We start from the raw sequence: 16,968 nt of genomic DNA, 5'->3' as shown, positions 1-16,968 counted from the left end.
GGAACATGGATAATTGTATTGTAATTTCCAACACGTCCCTCTTCAAACCAAAATCCTCTGGACATGGAGTGAGGAGAAAGCATGAATCTATCCTGCCTTATGCTTGTGTTTGTGCTGAAATTTAAGTAATTGAGGGACGTATTGATTCTTTCATATATTTTCATGTTATATTTTAGTTTTTAACTTACAGTTTTGTCTTAGTTGGTTCTCTACTAAATATCAAAAACAGAGCCACTCAAATATAGTATTTTTTGTTTCAAATGTTATGTAAAGCCCCACATAATGTCCTTTTTGGTATTAATTTTGATGAGGTTGTTGAGTTTGGTTTTCTTTAATTGTATATTTACTTATTTTGATGAATAAGTTGACTAAGAAGAAATGGTGCACATAAACATCATGAAGTATGACTCCAAAGTACAGGCCGGACAAACAAGAAGTAAAGATATTGGTATATAAGAATAATTGAAGTTAGCATTTTATTTTACCACAACTAATGAAAAAAGAGAGAGAACATTGTAGCAACTTGTGTAGCTCCAAAATCACTTGATTTGATGTTGAAAAATGAACAACTTTCTCTTAAAGGCTTATTACTTTTTGGTTTTTCTTTTTCAGTCTTCTATTAGTGAGTGTTAACTTTCCTCCCTAAATATCAATAAAATGACTTTTTTTTTTTGGCTAAAAAAAAGCAAACAAAAGACATAACACATTCTGTCCATGCAATTTAAATTTTTTAAGAGGATTTCTTTGAAATCTTTCATAACAATTTTTTATTAACTAATTACTCAATTTGCTTAATATTTTCACATAATATTTGAATAAGTACAGTTTTAGGTGCTTTGTCCTCTTTTCAAATGTTTCCAAACACTATTCCTATGACATGTTAGTTATTTATTTGTGTGGTATTGATTTTTATTATGAATAATTATTGAAGTTTAGCTTTAAATGATTTTTAATAGGATGTTCAACAAATCAATATATTTAAAATTTTTACATATGAAACAATTTTTTAAAAATGACTTAATTACATGTAACAATCTAAAAAATTATTCAAGTGCCACATTTTATGGAGAACTCATTATACATTTGTTTGATAAGAACAAAGGAAAGTGATTCTTTTTGTTTTAATAGTAGTTATTATTTTTAAAGTATATGCAATTTTTTTAAATTTCAAAATAAACTTCTTATTTTACATTATATTATGTGTACCTAACATGTTCTGAAATTAATTTAGCCCATGTTTATGTTACTTGAGTATAATTGTTTTTATTCAATGTATTTTAAATTTTAAAATAATTGGTATGGCATTAAAACCATGTAGACATTGTTTCCTATTATTATGTGTGTAGGACTAATTATTTTAAATGTTATAGTTTTATTATTATTGATATTCTAATTATAATGTAATTTTGAAAAAATTTATACTTTCCCATGCGACAGTTAAAATCTAGTTAGCCTAAAAGCTCAAAGTGTTAGGAGGAGACTTGATTATATAATCTTTTGTATGTAATTATGTAGTTTTAAGTTCATTCAAATTGAGCTCAACTCGAATAAATATGGTTCACTTAAACTATCGACTCAACTCTTATTACAGACAATTATATTTGAAATATAACCAGTATTAAATGTGAACACTTTTCCTAATAAAAATTTAAACATTAATTTGTCATATTATAAGAAACTAGTCCCTCCCAATAAATTAAAACTTGTTGGTATTATCTTATTCATTAGCATTGAACATGTATTATAAATTATTTTTTTTTCTTAACATTTAAATTAAGTTTTAGTAAGAATATAATTTCTTAAAATATAATAGTTGATTTTTTTATTATTTCATTTTAAAAATTTTAAAGATTATCCATACCTACTACAAGTCATTATTTGACATCATTTTTTTTTCAGTTGGAGTCTCACAAAATTTTCTAGATTTTATATTATAAAATAATTATTGATATAGTTGGAATCATGAATTGTTGGGGAAATTTAAAAAAAAAATTGCCAGCGTCATATGAACCCCAGGAAAGAAGATATATAAAATGAAAAAACTTATATTCACTGAAAATATTAAAGCGTTGAATATATGGCTTTTCCCCTTCTATTTCTTGATAGTCTTTTATATGGTTTAATATCTTACTAATCTCATTTCCTATTTCTTAATTTTATGTTTATTTTTATCTAGTTTATATCTTTCATCCAAAAAAAATTGCATTAATTTCTCACTATATCAATGGAACTAATTTTAATGCTCATCATATAAATGAGTACTAAAAGCTCATTATTTCTAGATCGTTTAAATTTAATTTGAATAGTTTAAATTTATAATTTTTACTTCAATTTTTTTTTAAATTATTTTAATGGACATAAAATCTAAAATAAAAACAATCTCTCAATTGTCAACTTTTCAAAAAAAAATTCTTTATTTAGAAATCACCAGTTGAAAAGTTATAAATTTGAATAATCCAAGTTATATCTAAACAGTTCAAGAAAGATGAGCTCTTAATGTCTATCTGTATAATGAGCATTGGAGCTAGTTTTCTATATTAACGTTGGAGATTAATCTGTGGCAAAAAGAAAAAACAAACAAACAAACAAACAAACAAACAAACAAACAAAGATAAGTCACCCTTTACCTTCACTAATTGTTACCTTTTGTTCCACTTATAATGGATCAAAGCGTTAATTAACACCACCTTTGCTAATCTTGTCATCAATCCAAGCTTGTTCTTTTTCTAGCTCTCTTTTCTTGATTGTTTTTTTTTTTTCCTGGGAAATGCATTATTATCAGCATCGAGAAATACTAGTAGAAATAATATCCAAAAAAGTTACCCCCAAGATTTTTCATTTGGTCTGTAAAAAATGAGGAATTGAAGATGCAGATATAACTTCCAGTCCAATGTACAGGATGGAAAGAAAAATTAATTTTAATACTATTTATAAAATATTTTATTATTTTTTATATTTATCTTTACCTTTTTGTACTTATTTATTTTGTGGCCAACCCTTTCTACCTTTATTAAAGATATAATTGTTTTTGTCTTCATTAAAAGTAAAGGTGGAACTCTATTAAATTTTAAAACATAGTTATTGAGTTTTAATGACAATGTTTTCTTTAATTTCAATAAAATATATTAAAAGTAACTTACAAATGAGATTAAGAGATCTCTGAGACTCAGACAACTCTTTCAAAGTTCAAATCCTCTATACATGTCCGAAACAACAGAACAATCGTCTCTGTCAAAGTGCCCAGCAAGCCAACGAAAAAAGTTTACCCATCATTAATGTAAAGTCACAACTCACAAATATGAATTTGTCAATCGTCTGGGTCACGTAAAACAATCAAGTAGCCATTAAATAACAACTTGTCAACCAGCGTATGAGCAGAAGGTTTGAGAAAAACCTGATTGGACCCAAAAAAAAAAAAAAAAACCAATTGCATGGCTGTAATCTGCAAGGGGGAAAATTAGGACTTGATAGCTGCCAGCTCCAAGGATGAATAGCTGCTTCTTCTTCTTCTTTTGGCTAAAAACATTTCACTCTTCTTTTCTTTCACAGCGTATAGGTACTGTAGGCCAAGCTCTAAGCATGTTTTGTTATTATTGAAGCTAAAGTTGAAAAATAGGTATGAAAAAAAAAAAAAAAGGACAAGGCTTCCACAATTTGATGGTTATAAATGTCCTAAGAATCGTTTGACCTTTGACCTTGAGCCACTGCTACTATAATTTCATGCAACAATCTTTGAGTTGGTCTTATTCTTCTGAGACCTTGAAGAAAGTATAGGATAATATGATATTGTTGATACCATCCATCCTACGATCCGACTCAAACTCTGGGTCAATGTAAAAGAATACCTACGATACGAGCAGCATGATATCAAGAAGCATGTCCAACAAGTTACTACCAAATTTCAGTCTGACAACACTTACAGGCATGTCAATCTGCTCGCCAGGAAGTAGCCGCTGCTCCTCAAAGCAAAAACACTGTATTTTATTGAAGTAAACCGCAGCCTGTATTTTAAAAAGAAAAAACAAAGAAAAACAAAATCTCTCATTTTTCTTCCATGATTGTTTTAGGGAAGTGTGGAACTAAAGAATAAAGAAGAAAATTAAATCAATTATTTAGAGATAAGATTCTCCATTAGTTTGGCAAAATGAGAACACCTAAAGAGATGAAAAGAACAGGAAACAAAGCATTAGGCCAAGACAAATGAAGAGTCAGGCCCGATAAGTCATCAAATGAAGCAAAACCCGGTTTGTGTAAAGGAAACCACCTTGACAAAGTGCAGAGTCGTTGAAAAAACCTAACCTGTAAACTTGAAACGACTAGATCAAAAAGACTGCTATTTGGATGTGAGACTGTTACTAGAACGTGCCCCGAATTTTGCAAGCTTGTGCCAAGTAGGAGCAGATATTTCAGCACAAGCATCCAGACTCCTTGTTTTGCAGACATAACGGCATTAGATGAACATTATAATAGGGTTCAGTGAAAAGGAAAAAGAGAAGGAACACATACACCAAAGCTTTGTCACTCTATTTCCCTTTTACATTGCTTTACATTTAGAATTTTAGTTTTTCTCCACTTTCTTGTGCTTTTGCAACTCTATGTAAACGTGTGCCATTAATCAAATTGTTTTCCTATACATATCCGTTGCATCTTTGCATTTGCGTAAACTGTGGTGATGAAATTCAAGAACCCTTGTCAACATTGAAACCCTGCAGCCTTGGCACACCTATAACTATACAACCACGAACAACTTGTGGCATGCTTGATAGGAAGATGCCCAAACAGTATAAGGATAAGAATAGGAAAAATGATGCTAGTTCGCATGAGCTAGGAGAAGGTTCTGCAACTGCAACTGCAAAGCTTAAAGAACCAATGACATATGATGCTGAAGGGATTGGACAACAAGAACCTTTGTTGCCATTACCATGTAGTAGTAGTCTGAGTCAGGCCTCTAAAACAAGTGATGACACTAGTACTCCTTTAATTGTTGCTGACAAACTCGTCACATAACTGTTGAAATGAATCTACGTCTGGATGGATAGGCAAATGGAGGAGAAACAACATTTTTACTCTCTCCCTCCCTCCCTCCCTCCCTCCCTCTCTCTCTCTGCGCCATGGAATGCTAAGAGGGAAGGCACTAGCAAACTATGATGCAAGCTTTACATAAGAGTATGAGAAACATAACCACATCTATAAGAGGAGGACTCAGTAAGGCAGGCTCTAGTTATGGGCCACTTAGGGGGCAACCCCTCAGGAGGACTTCCAAATACTACTGCAAGCCCTTGGAGTCCAGGCTAAGTAAGGAACACTTCAAACCCTTGCCGCTTTGCTAACCTTATTAACATTCCCTTGTACTACCTCCAAGGTACCAACATAAGCGGCTAGGGGGCATGCTAGTCATATCGGAATGAACCATGTTCCAACCATGCAAGACCAAATATTGAATGTGGACGCAATAAGGGATATGATACAAGATATATATGGGTCGAGCTAAAACCAATTGGTTGGCCTGCCTTTGCCAAGCCATACCCCAAGTACATAGATTAGGAGAATCCATATCCTAGGGGCTATTGCATACTAGACTTCACCTTGTTCTCAAGTAACAAAACTCAGTCCACGCTAGAACACATTGGACTATTCATGATCTAGTATGGGGAGATAGCTAACCAAGACAATTTCAACAATCTAAAATTGAAACTACTCCCTAACTCCCTCACGAACCAGCCATTCACTTGGTGCACGTTGCTAGCCCAAATTTTGTGTTTGCTTGGACAAAAAATGAAGCACAAATTCCACATCCAATTCTATAGGGTTAAGCTTGAGGTAAGCCTTTCGGAGTTGTGCAAGTTGTCTCAATGTGTTGGCGAGTCACTATACCAATACCTAGCTCAATTAATGAGCCTGAGAGGCCAATGCAACGTGCCTCTGCCTGAATCATTGTTTGTCAAATTAACAACAACAGGATTAGACATCGAGCTGCGCAAAAAGTTCCAAGGCATGGAATTTTAAGATTTCTATGAGTTGGCATCCAAGGTTTGTGGGTATGAAAAATTGCTAAAGGAGGAAAACCACTACAGGCAGACTACCATTGGGACTTATTTTGGCAATGTTGAAGTGGTTGTAGCCGAGATTAAGAGTGTGAGATATTTCACTTGCCTAGCTCCTATGCGTAAAGCAACCTCTGAAGCCCCAAAAAAGCCAAATGCAATCTAGTACACTTTCGACACCTCCAAGATCGAGGAGATCTTCGACTACTTGTTGAAAGGTAAGTTCATCTCCAACTAATTAAAAAATACTATCTCAAGAAGAACGAAAAGGGAAGGACTATAGTAAGTGTCATTATTCTTGGAGCCACGCTACTAATAACTGTTAGGCCTTCAAAAATGTGATATAGGATAGGATCGACAAGGGTATACTGAAGTTTCCAAAAATGGAGGAGACAATGGTGGTGGATAAAGACCTATTCCTGCCCTTTGTAATGCTAACTGTTGTGGAGTTGAATTGGAGTTCTAGAAAAAGCCAACAGTGTAACAAAAGGTGAAGAGATTGAGATGTTACACGAGAGTTTCAATATGCTAGAATCAACCTAGACCTGATATATTCATGGGATGTCTGGAAGAGGTTAGACCATCTAGGGAGGAACCAGAGAAGCCAAAAGTAGTATGAGACCAACTGGGAGAGCCATCTAGGAAGTAATATTTAGTACCCCCAAGCACAAGGAAACCCTTGTGTGGGAAACCCACAAGATGGTATGTGAAGCCAAAATTCGACTCATCTAGAGAAAAAGAGCTCCTTTCAAAGCCAAAGCCCATCAAACAGAGGGGCTAGTACATTGTTCCACCTAGCGATGTGCCGCCTAAGCAATGGTGGGTAATCAGGCATAAAAAGTTCCTTAGGTTTTTGACTTGCACCCAACATAGATGCCTTCAACGTAAACAAGTTGCTTAGCGACGCAAAGCAGAAGTGTAAAGCTTAGAGTTACTCACTGAGTCCAGCAGGAAGGACAGCAACAAGTTTAAAAGGAACACAAACACCAAAGTTTCGTCATTCTATTTCCCTTTTACATTGTTTTGCACTTAGGATTTTACTTCTCCACTTTCTTGTATTCCTGCAACTCTTTGCAAACTTGCGCCATTAATCAAATTGTTTTCCTTCAAACATCTGCTGCATCTTTGCATCTGGATAACTTGTGGTAAGAAAGCTTAGGAGCCCCTATTTACATTTAGACTTTGTGTCTCTAGCACGACTAGAACTATACAACCACAAACACATCTAATCCAATCTTCTCTTAAACCAAAATTGGGACTTCAACATGTAAGTCTTTTAGAAATATAAACTTTCTAGTTTTAAAATGTGCAGCACCATTGTAACACAGAGTTAACAGGTTTTACACCAAGTCTGATGAGCAAACATCATCAATAAAAATAAAATAAGGCTACAAAGGTAATGGAGACCCAGTCCAAGAACACATTCCACAAAAACAGCCTAATCTAACGTATGAACTGCACTTTGTAAGTCAGAATACACGTGGAGACCCAGAAGATAACCAAGATGCAAGTGAAGCTCATCAAATCCTTGCAACATTCAGTACCCCCTCCCCAAAAGAGGGGGGGGAAGGAAAGGGAATAAAAAAGAACACAAAAAAAAAAAAACACAAGAAGAAGAAGCAGAAGTCATCCTTGCCATCAAGAAATCCAATCATGCAGAACAAAGCATCTTTCACAGCAGAGAGAGATTGAAGACTACCATTCAGCTCAGAGATCCAGATTTAAGCACACACATTTTGTCTCAAAAAATAGAGTCTTCATGAATACCTTCATAGGAGTAACATTATATGTAGAAACACCAACAATTGGAGTCGAGCTTTTGTTTTCAGCAGTATAAAATGCAAGGGCACTTTCTCCAGGCTTGACCCTAACCTGAGTGAATAATCAAATAAATGAATAGATACACAAAAAGTTTAACCTTTCTTTCTCTTTTTCCTTTCTTCTCTCTCTCTCTCTCTATTTCTTTTTCATTTGGTTGGGGGGTTACTTAATCATGAACGCAAAGTACGCTTGGTATCAGTTCAATTTTAGCTAACTTCAGATAAGACTACAAGCGGCCAACATAGGGGATTCAAACTCAGTATAAGGTACAAACACAGTAGAAACATATTTGTTCCCTAAATGATTGAATTATGACAAATAAGCCTTTTCTATAAAATCTCAGAAGTTCCCTTTAGACTATAAGCTTTCCCCCCCTTATTGTGCTGACAGTGTTAATACTTCAAAGAGTAATAGAAATAAATTCAAGATTTTCAAGTTATAACAGAAAATTTTAACAACTAATATCACAATCTAATTTGTATCTGATATGCAGACATTAGCTAGAAGTTCCAGAATGTTAATTAAAGAAAAACCTCTCTCTGGGTAGGAGTAAACTTCCATGGCATACCATCAGCAACATCAGCATTGAACTGCACCACAATTTCCCTAGAAGATATAAATTGCAACTCATCAAACCAATAACACTTGAACAAAGTCAGCTATCTCAAAAACTGAATTCTAATTGAGGTATGTTGAATAATATACCGTAAGCAGGCTTCATAGAGATAGTTAAAGAGTAGTAAAAGCCAAATGAACAACCATCCTAGGTAGTTGACCCTAGATCATCACTTATTATCCCTTTGATTTGTCAATTGTAACAAACCATGATAGACCCAAAAGAGCAATATGATTCCCAATTTAAAAGAGGCAAATTCCTAGTGTAGAGTTCTCTTCAAGTAAAGCATAAAGCTAAATAATATATTTGTAGGCAAAAAATTCTTTGCTTTCACTTTTATTTAGAGATTAGAGAATGCTACAAAAATTTCCCAACATAAAGGAATAAATGAGGAGGAGCATAAAGAAATTCAATCAGGACTTCATTATATGACCAAATACACAAGAATATGTTGAAATGATAAAGATTTTTGGAACTTGAACAACGAACTCAAATGCATAATTCAACACACAGAGGAACAAGAATAACCACATTTAGAAATCATGATAATACCTTGTAGCAACTGTATTATCCCTATCATGTCGAGCAATTTTCTCTTCAACAGTCTGAATAAAATTATAATGTAGTAGTCAGCAGAAAGAAGTAAAAATGACAATAATTTTGAAAAGAAACTTAATCAAACCTCACGCCGCTGAATAGTGCCTCCATAGCCAGTTGCTTGACAAAATCTCCTGTATAAGGGGACAGCAGCATAACTACTTCCAACCATTGCAACAACCAAAGCACTTAAGTATATGAGCATCTTTCGTGATTTCTGTTCTCTGGACAAATGGGAGGAAGAGAACTGTCGAAAATGAGGCAAAGCACATGACCTGCCACCATTCTTTGCAGCAAAAGCTGAAGAACCATAAATCTGATATAGAGACTTTGTACTAAGTTGCCTCTTAAAATTTGAGAGCCATATATTTCCAGATAAATTCCGCTGGAATCCATTAATAGAATCAGTGAACGTCTTGCTTGACCCTTCTGTAACAATAAAAAGGCACCTGAATCATAAAGAAAGTTATCAAAAGAACTCAGATCAAAATGAAGCTAACTCTTTTCACTTTTTTGGTCAAAAGGAGAAGAGAAGAGAAGTTAGCAAAGGTTAAATTTAGTTTTATAGTATTTAACAAATAATGCTCCTGCGCAGCAGAAATGCACGCATCCCTTGCAGAGGCAAAAGTGCATCTCTTCATTTGCAGTAGACCACAAAATTTAGTGCATGCCATAGAAGACGTGTCCAGTTTTAATTACAAAAATGCTTCAGAAGATCTCTCCATAAAATTTTTGACAGCGGTCAAGGAAGGAAACTGAAAATATATAATATATGTCACTGAATACAGTACTGTATTACCTTGATTCAGAGGACAATTGCTGCAAATTCTTAAGATACAGCGAGAGATGGGTTCTCTTAATTAGCCTTGAACACAACATTTTCGCCAGGACTGAGTTTCCAGCAATTAAAGGACATTCAGTACTATTGCGAAGAAGATAAAATGAAGGTGAGAAATGATAGTTGGACTTTAATAATACCTGCAAAAGTCTGACCAAGGAAAAATTAATCAGCAAGAGTAATAAGATTGAGACTGCATAGTTTGAATCTCTAAACGAGTTACTGAACTGAAATTAACTTGGCAGCTGAAAATGAATAGTCTTAACATAAACAAATGAACAAAATGCTTTCCAACTCGAAAGAAATCTAGGGTTTAATGCTCCGACAGAGCCAAGAGAGAAAAAGAAACCTTGGGCAATACGGAGAAAGGTAGTGCTGCGGCCAATTATGGAAGCAATGGCGAAACGGCACTGTAAGCTGAGCTCGGTGTAATAAGAAATTCGATGCGGATGTTTCCCGTCGGAAAGAGCACACGAGACGCGCGAGCAGCTAGCGTCGAAGTCGATGGCTTTTTTAGGACAAGGCAACGTCTCCGTTATACAGTAGCATTAAAGTGCGATTAAGGATTATCTAATTTTCTAAACTCTATATTTTATATTAAAATAATAATATTAATATCAAAACAGCAGGCCAAACCAGCACTTCTAATGTAGGGTCACAAAATTGCACATGGTCATGAACATTTAACAGCATCTAAATCCCAAACTTCAGAGCGAGAACGGCATCTATACTCAGTAAGAATTTGCAATCATACAACATCACGAGTCTAAGCACATACTCACACGAGATCAACATCAATTAGAAAAGAAATTTAACCGCCAAGCGAGGCGACTCAAATCAGTTTCAAAATCCTTCCAGAACTTGTAATAAATACCAGCATAAGAGAATCTAGTTATCCTCAGTTTAGAGTTAAAGAAGCACATTCCATCGTTCAATACAGAGCACATGAAGAAAATAAAATAAAATAAAATTTCAATTCGCAAGAGATAAACACCCATTGAGAGAGCATGTATCCAAATTTACGCAAATCCTTCCACAACCAGAGCATGTTAAAGAAGAACCATCTAGCAATGGTAGCATCGACAGCGCAAGACACGTATCGAGGTAGAAGAAATTTACCTCTGCTTCACTTCTTGGAGCTAATTTCTTCCTCTGCCAGCCTCCTTCAATTCAATCTCTTCCACTTTTCACAAGGAACATGCTCTCTGCTTCTTAGCTCTCTCTTTCCTCCTCTCACGCCCTTCTCTTCTCCTCGATGCTCAGGTCTGAGCAGCTTCTATTGATGATTCTACATATTTGATGTGCTAGATTTTCGGCCCAATACATATAAACAAAACTTATTAGTGGAATACGGACTACACAGAGGCTTTACGACAGTTTTTATAACCGCAATACGTTTCGTACAAGCCCATATTCATTTTAGCCTATCTTATGTTTTATACCCGAAGGTCCAATCTATATTTTTTTCCTCCACCTAAGAGACCCGAAAACAAAAACTCAAATGGCTTGGATGATTGGAGGCCTCAATAACAAGAAGGCCCAGCATAGTGAGGCACAAGTGTTCGCTTTCCAATTACATGTATTTTCTTAAAATAGAAAAAACAACTAAGATTGAATCTAGTGGAATAAACTAATCCCTCACAACAGTCTCCCTAAGAGAGGTGATTATATTTAGTGTATAGCTATACTCAATTGAGGGAAGCGAGGTTTACTTCTATAATCTCTACGTCTAGTCCTTGCTATTGCCTTTCCAAGATTGTGGAGATTGGCTTTCATCACATCGACTTGCTTGAGCATGCATGTTGAATAATATATTTCACGCTGCACGCTATCTTGGTAAAAAAAAAAAAAATTTTAAAGTAGTGTTTTGCTCAAAATGCAAGCAGTGAAGTGCATTCATCACTAAAACGAAACCAATCCAGAACTTATCGAAGTTACAAATCGAACTTCTTGTTTACTTTATGATTTTGATGAATTGCATTTTGTTGAAAAGAAAATTGATCAGGATATTCGATATCTGCTGATTTATAAGAATTCTGTGCGTGACTTCTGGAACATTTGTACGCAGGAATATAGTTCGAAAATCTACAAAAAAATTTGCCTGACCAATAAGAGATGGAGATGATGAACGAAGGATTTGCAGCATTGGATTGGCAATGTAAGTAAGTATCGATGTCTCCTTTTAATAGCTGAAGTACTGACAATTGATGATATATTTGCTTCTTCATAAATGCTTCATTTCTTGACTAATCGTTTATACTCTTTTTTGGTTGGTTGTTTTGGACATATTTGGTTTCGATTTTTGTTTTATATAACTCAAGGATGATTTTGTCAACTTTCTTCCGATGCCGACTGTTCTTCTAAGGAAAGGAAACTGTTTAACAAGAACAATTTGTCACTCATATTTTTGCAGGCATTGTGCCTGTTAAAATGCCTAAACGAGTTTCATGGAGTCTGCTAAGTGAAATTGAGGAATTGAGCATTAAGTGACATGGCAGACCACATTGCTCGTTTCTCAAAAGAGAAAAACAAATAAAACAATGAAAAGAAGTATTATATTGATGAATAGGAGAGCGACTGGACATGGAAATTCCTCGTGAACCAAAACCCTTTATCATATAAGCTTCATATACTCAGTACCATTGTTCTAGTCGTACACCCTAGCCACGAGAGCCCATTGAAACAAATATGAAAGGCTGAGTCAAATAAAGCCAGCCCTATGTGCCTTATTCCATTCTCTTCTGTTTATTGCAGTGTATAGTCACTTGACCTCACATGGTAGAAATTGTTCGTTGTTGATATTAAATTTCGCAGCAACATGAAGAGTGAGTCCTTGAACTAAGTATATAGGTATTTAGAGATGTACCCCTAGTTGGTATATACCAAGGACACAACGCACCCTGTTTTGAGATGGCCCTGCAAAATAGAAAAGTAATAGAGACTGACAAGAGTAGTCTTCGGTGGCATAAGACGCTTATGGGAACCTTCTAAGTCCAGTTATTTTTGTTGGGTCTCTGGTCCAGCAAAGCCTTGGACCACTCCATCTGTTCTACCTGCTTGGTCCCCATTATATCTTAAAGGTTTGGTTTAAGATCAAGCAGACAAGTGAAAACATATCTCTTTTTTCGGCTTTCTGGGTTGTAAAATTAATACAGGAAAGGACCACAATAAGGTCCATCCCACGAAGTATTTCAAATTTATATTAGCTTAAGTAGATGCCCTTGAAGAAAACTAGGCGTGCACGCTCTTCACTCTTTACTATAACATAAGCACTTGGAGATCAAACCCTAAACTTCAATAGTATGGCAGTGCTACCTGACAAAAGTCTCAACCTTGATGACACGTCACCCAGTAATTATTTTGCTTCGTCTTCTGTCTCATCGCACCGTCTTGATGACATATCCCAGATGATAATTTTAATTTAACCTCATTTCCCTCTTCCGGCACAAGACGAGGAAGGTTTGAAAAAAAAAAAAAACAGAAAAGGAACTGGAATTTTTGTGTGCAGAAACTTGTTTAGAAGTTAACGCTGTATGGCCTGGTTATAACAGGCAATCATTACTAGTCAAATCTTTGCTGAAAATCTCATGTCTCTGTTAATCACAGAATGTTCAAATCTCAGTCATAAAGAGAACCAAAATTAGCCCTCGAGAGTTTGCAGCCCCTTTTCCAAGATTAGCCATAAAAACTGTCCACGCTAAATCTAGCTTCTTCTAAATTCTTGCGATGTGATATTACCGTGGAACACCAAAAAAAAAAAAACAAAAAACAAAAACAAAACTAGGGTCTCCAAGGGAAACCATGAATCAAGAAAGTAGAAAAGGTGATATAGAATGGCAGTATATGGCATGATATACGGTGCAACGATACAAAGTGCTTTGGACATCACAGAAACAGAGCGCGCTTTAAATGCGGGGCTGACAATAGAGTCAGCGACTTTCGTGAAGGACAATGTCAGCCTCGCTTCTCAGGGCCCTTAACAAGTCTTTGATGTGAAACCTCAGTCTCTCATCCCACTCCAACCCCACACATGCACACACACACCCACCCACCCACACACACACGCCCGGATTGTAAAATTGCAAAAACATACCCTTCTCTCTTCCTTAACCATAGAGTTCCTTGAGTGAAAATTTGAGGGAAACATGTCATTAAAAGGGTCACCAATATAATCTGTCCTACACAGGGCAGAGTACTAAGGTACTGCACTAATAACCAAGCCATGCACACCCTGCATTTTCTATAAACTTATAATTAATAGTTCCCTTCCCGTTCAATTGTCTTGGCATGTCAGAGTTGAAAAAGCAAAAGTTAAAAAAATGAACAGCTTTAGATCGAGAAAAAAGAGGGCTTTTTTCCTCCACACACTCTCTCTCTCTTTCTCTCTCTGTCAAATGAATACTTTTCAATGTTCATCAATCATAAAGCAATCGATTACAAAATCATTTCCTCATCTCTCAAATCAGGACCTCTTTTCTGTTCTGCCAAAAGAGTACTGTATCCTTCTGCCCACTTTGCATTTATTATTCTCATTTCGAGGAGTGGGCCATAATAAGGTTATCGCACCTTACATATCTCTCCACCACCCCCCCCTCCTCTTTCTTCTGCTCAACCGTCTCTCTCTCTCTCTCAATGCTCGCATTCACATGTCAACTTCAAAGCGTACAACTTTGTTCCATGTGTCAATTGTAATAATGCATGATGGCAATGACTTTCCCTTACCCATTTGTTGATTTAGCCAATACATAAGTGGATCATTTCTTTGTCGTCTCTTCCTTCAGAACCGCGCGTGTTACATTCTCCATCTCCTTCTGGTGAGCTTTCATGAACATGATAGTCTACCCATTTTCTTCTAGTTTAATTTTTGTGAAACTTTATGTTGCAAAAGTTCAGATTTATTAATAAAAAATAGAAAAGGACAACTAGAATGAGAAATAATGGGTTTTTATAGACATCCATTATTAAAAGTAAGCACAAAGGGCAAAGAGGTTGTCAATTCAAATAATTTCATTTGATTGATGAGGTGGGGGTGGTTGAGTTTGAGTATGCATGTGGTGGTAACTGCACGGTACATTCTTTGGGAGGGGTGGTGGTCTTTCACCTTCAATATATTCGCTTGTCAAAGGGGATGACAATTTTGGACCCCACTCTCCTTCTCTTCAATTCCTCTCATCCGTCACACAACAATAGCAGACTTTGACGTGTCTTTCTCACACTTTCCCTTCTCTTTCCCCTCTTTCCTTCTTCAAAGTTTAATTAATGAAACTGTTGCCTTTATATATGTATATAGATAGATAGATAGATGCATATATAGCACCTAGCTATTATCCCACCTATTGCCGCAAGAATTGTTCAGTGTTTACTGTAGCTGCTATGTAGGGCGTTAGAAATAGCTTTTTTCTCAGTAAAATAGGCCTAAAGTAATGGAAATTAGAATTCAGAGAGGAATCTCCTGGGTTATTCTAGCTGCTTCCCGTTAGTGGTACAAACTATACAATTCGTATGTGACAAAAACATCGGGATTTTTTTTTTGGGGTCCGTTAAGGGTATTCATGACTCATATGACTGAAGCTCTAGAAGAATATAAGCATAAAAAGAGTATGGAGTTTATGGCAGTTAAGTAGTAATAAATCCATTGGGTTTCCTATAGGATAAAGACATATATACTAATTTATCAGAAATACTATGCAAAAAAATTGACGGACATGATATGGATAGAAAAGCTATTACGGAGAAAAATTGCTTTTCTCACCAAACCCATTAACAATTGAGCTTGCTAGTGCAGAAACTTTTGGAGGACTTGTCATTCCTGCGGACATATAATTAATGGTAGTTTAGCTAGCCCTCCTAATACAAGGTGCGAATTAAAAAACCTCGACAGATTTTAGCATGTCACATTTTATGAATTATTGTTTAGCAGTTTGTATGCGCCATAAGATCAAACCTTTGTGTTTCTCTTTATCAGAACTCAGAAGGAGGGTAAGAAAAAAAAAATGTAAACTAAGATTTCCCCCTCTTTAAATTATTTTATCTTTTAAAGAAGTTACATCCTAATAATGCATCATTCTAACAGGAGGACCACACAAATTAATTACTACTATTTATGTTTTGATTTTCCATTACACGTTAATCAGGGACAGATAATTTTACTACTATCAAAGAGTTTGACTTTGCAAATCACGTCTTGCACGGCAATGATAATTATGGTCCCTGTTAACTTTGTCTCCTTCTTGCGACATTAATAAATCAAATTATATTATTCAATTAATAATTGACGTCTTGAACCTTGACATTTGTGCATTTGTCTAAAACAAAGAGATGATTCAAGTAAAACCCAGAGAATATTGGAAATTGTCTACTTATTTTATGCACTAGTATTATTTTAGTAACTAGTAAGAATAAGAAAAATATTGTCACGTGGAAACATTAACAATGTCACAGGTTTTACAGACATCCCTGCCCCTTTACGTTACTTTAATTTTTCTAAGATATTCTTTGAATGTGTCTAAAGTGACTTCAATTCCCCCATATGCTATACTCTAGTGGACTTGGTATCTCGCGGTACAACCAGGTGCGAGTGGGAGAGAACTGATGCCAACACCAATCAATCCATTAATTGAAAACTTCATTTACTCTCTTCATTTTAAAAATATATACTTATCATTTAAAATTAGTGCACACGGATTGAGAATTGAGAAATATAATTAATACTCCCTCTAGTCCTATTTGTAGGATAGAGAGAGAATTTTTTTTGTCTTCTCTATAAGTCACTCCATTTGACTTCTATTAAATGTTAAAGAGAGAAAATATTATTAAAATATATATAATATTTAATAGGAACAAAATTGATAAATTATTAAATTTCTAGATGGAGTGAATGAGTTTTTAAGGTTTTTCTTTATTTTAATAAAACATGTTAAAAGTGCCTTATAAATGAGATTAAAGAAGTATGTAAAAACATACTCCTCTAATTTTTATAAATCATTTCTAACTAACTTATCAAAATCAAGGTGAGTTAGTTAGAATAATAAAATTATCTTAAAAATAAATTA

General features: G+C 35.0%; 1 protein-coding gene across 4 annotated transcripts; it reads right to left on the bottom strand.

The window, feature by feature from the left end:
* Positions 1 to 3,175: 3,175 nt before the first annotated feature.
* LOC129303076 (cytochrome c oxidase assembly protein COX11, mitochondrial) lies at positions 3,176 to 11,195 on the bottom strand. 4 transcript variants are annotated; one of them, XM_054942093.1, is made up of 9 exons: positions 11,036 to 11,195; positions 10,266 to 10,424; positions 9,878 to 10,066; positions 9,164 to 9,527; positions 9,034 to 9,086; positions 8,434 to 8,455; positions 7,812 to 7,916; positions 3,921 to 4,001; positions 3,176 to 3,845 (listed from the first exon to the last, which is right to left on the bottom strand). In XM_054942093.1, the coding sequence occupies exons 3-9, from the start codon at positions 9,955 to 9,957 to the stop codon at positions 3,744 to 3,746; spliced, it is 807 nt and encodes a 268-aa protein (XP_054798068.1). In that variant the 5' UTR covers positions 9,958 to 10,066; positions 10,266 to 10,424; positions 11,036 to 11,195; the 3' UTR covers positions 3,176 to 3,743. The 4 variants fall into 4 exon arrangements, with proteins under 4 accessions (XP_054798068.1, XP_054798067.1, XP_054798065.1 ...); XM_054942092.1 differs by having other exon boundaries at positions 8,399 to 8,471; positions 10,266 to 10,446; positions 11,036 to 11,193; XM_054942090.1 differs by having other exon boundaries at positions 8,399 to 8,471; positions 11,036 to 11,193.
* Positions 11,196 to 16,968: the final 5,773 nt, after the last annotated feature.

This window comes from Prosopis cineraria, unplaced genomic scaffold, assembly GCF_029017545.1.
Source record: "Prosopis cineraria cultivar Desert tree isolate PC_DT_omini unplaced genomic scaffold, ASM2901754v1 PC2, whole genome shotgun sequence".
NCBI classification, from domain to species: Eukaryota; Viridiplantae; Streptophyta; class Magnoliopsida; order Fabales; family Fabaceae; genus Prosopis; species Prosopis cineraria.
Note: the sequence above shows the minus strand (reverse complement) of the source record. Positions and strands in the feature narration are given on the sequence as shown.

Bases quoted from the DNA above. Each gene is read 5' to 3' on its own strand.
- LOC129303076 (XM_054942091.1), bottom strand. From the start codon at position 9,957: ATGTTGTGTTCAAGGCTAATTAAGAGAACCCATCTCTCGCTGTATCTT. The intron at 9,087-9,163 runs GTTTGATTAAGT...AATTTTATTCAG, and splicing joins GCACTATTCAGCGGCGTGAG to ACTGTTGAAGAGAAAATTGC. The intron at 8,472-9,033 runs GTATTATCATGA...TATATCTTCTAG, and splicing joins GATAATACAGTTGCTACAAG to GGAAATTGTGGTGCAGTTCA.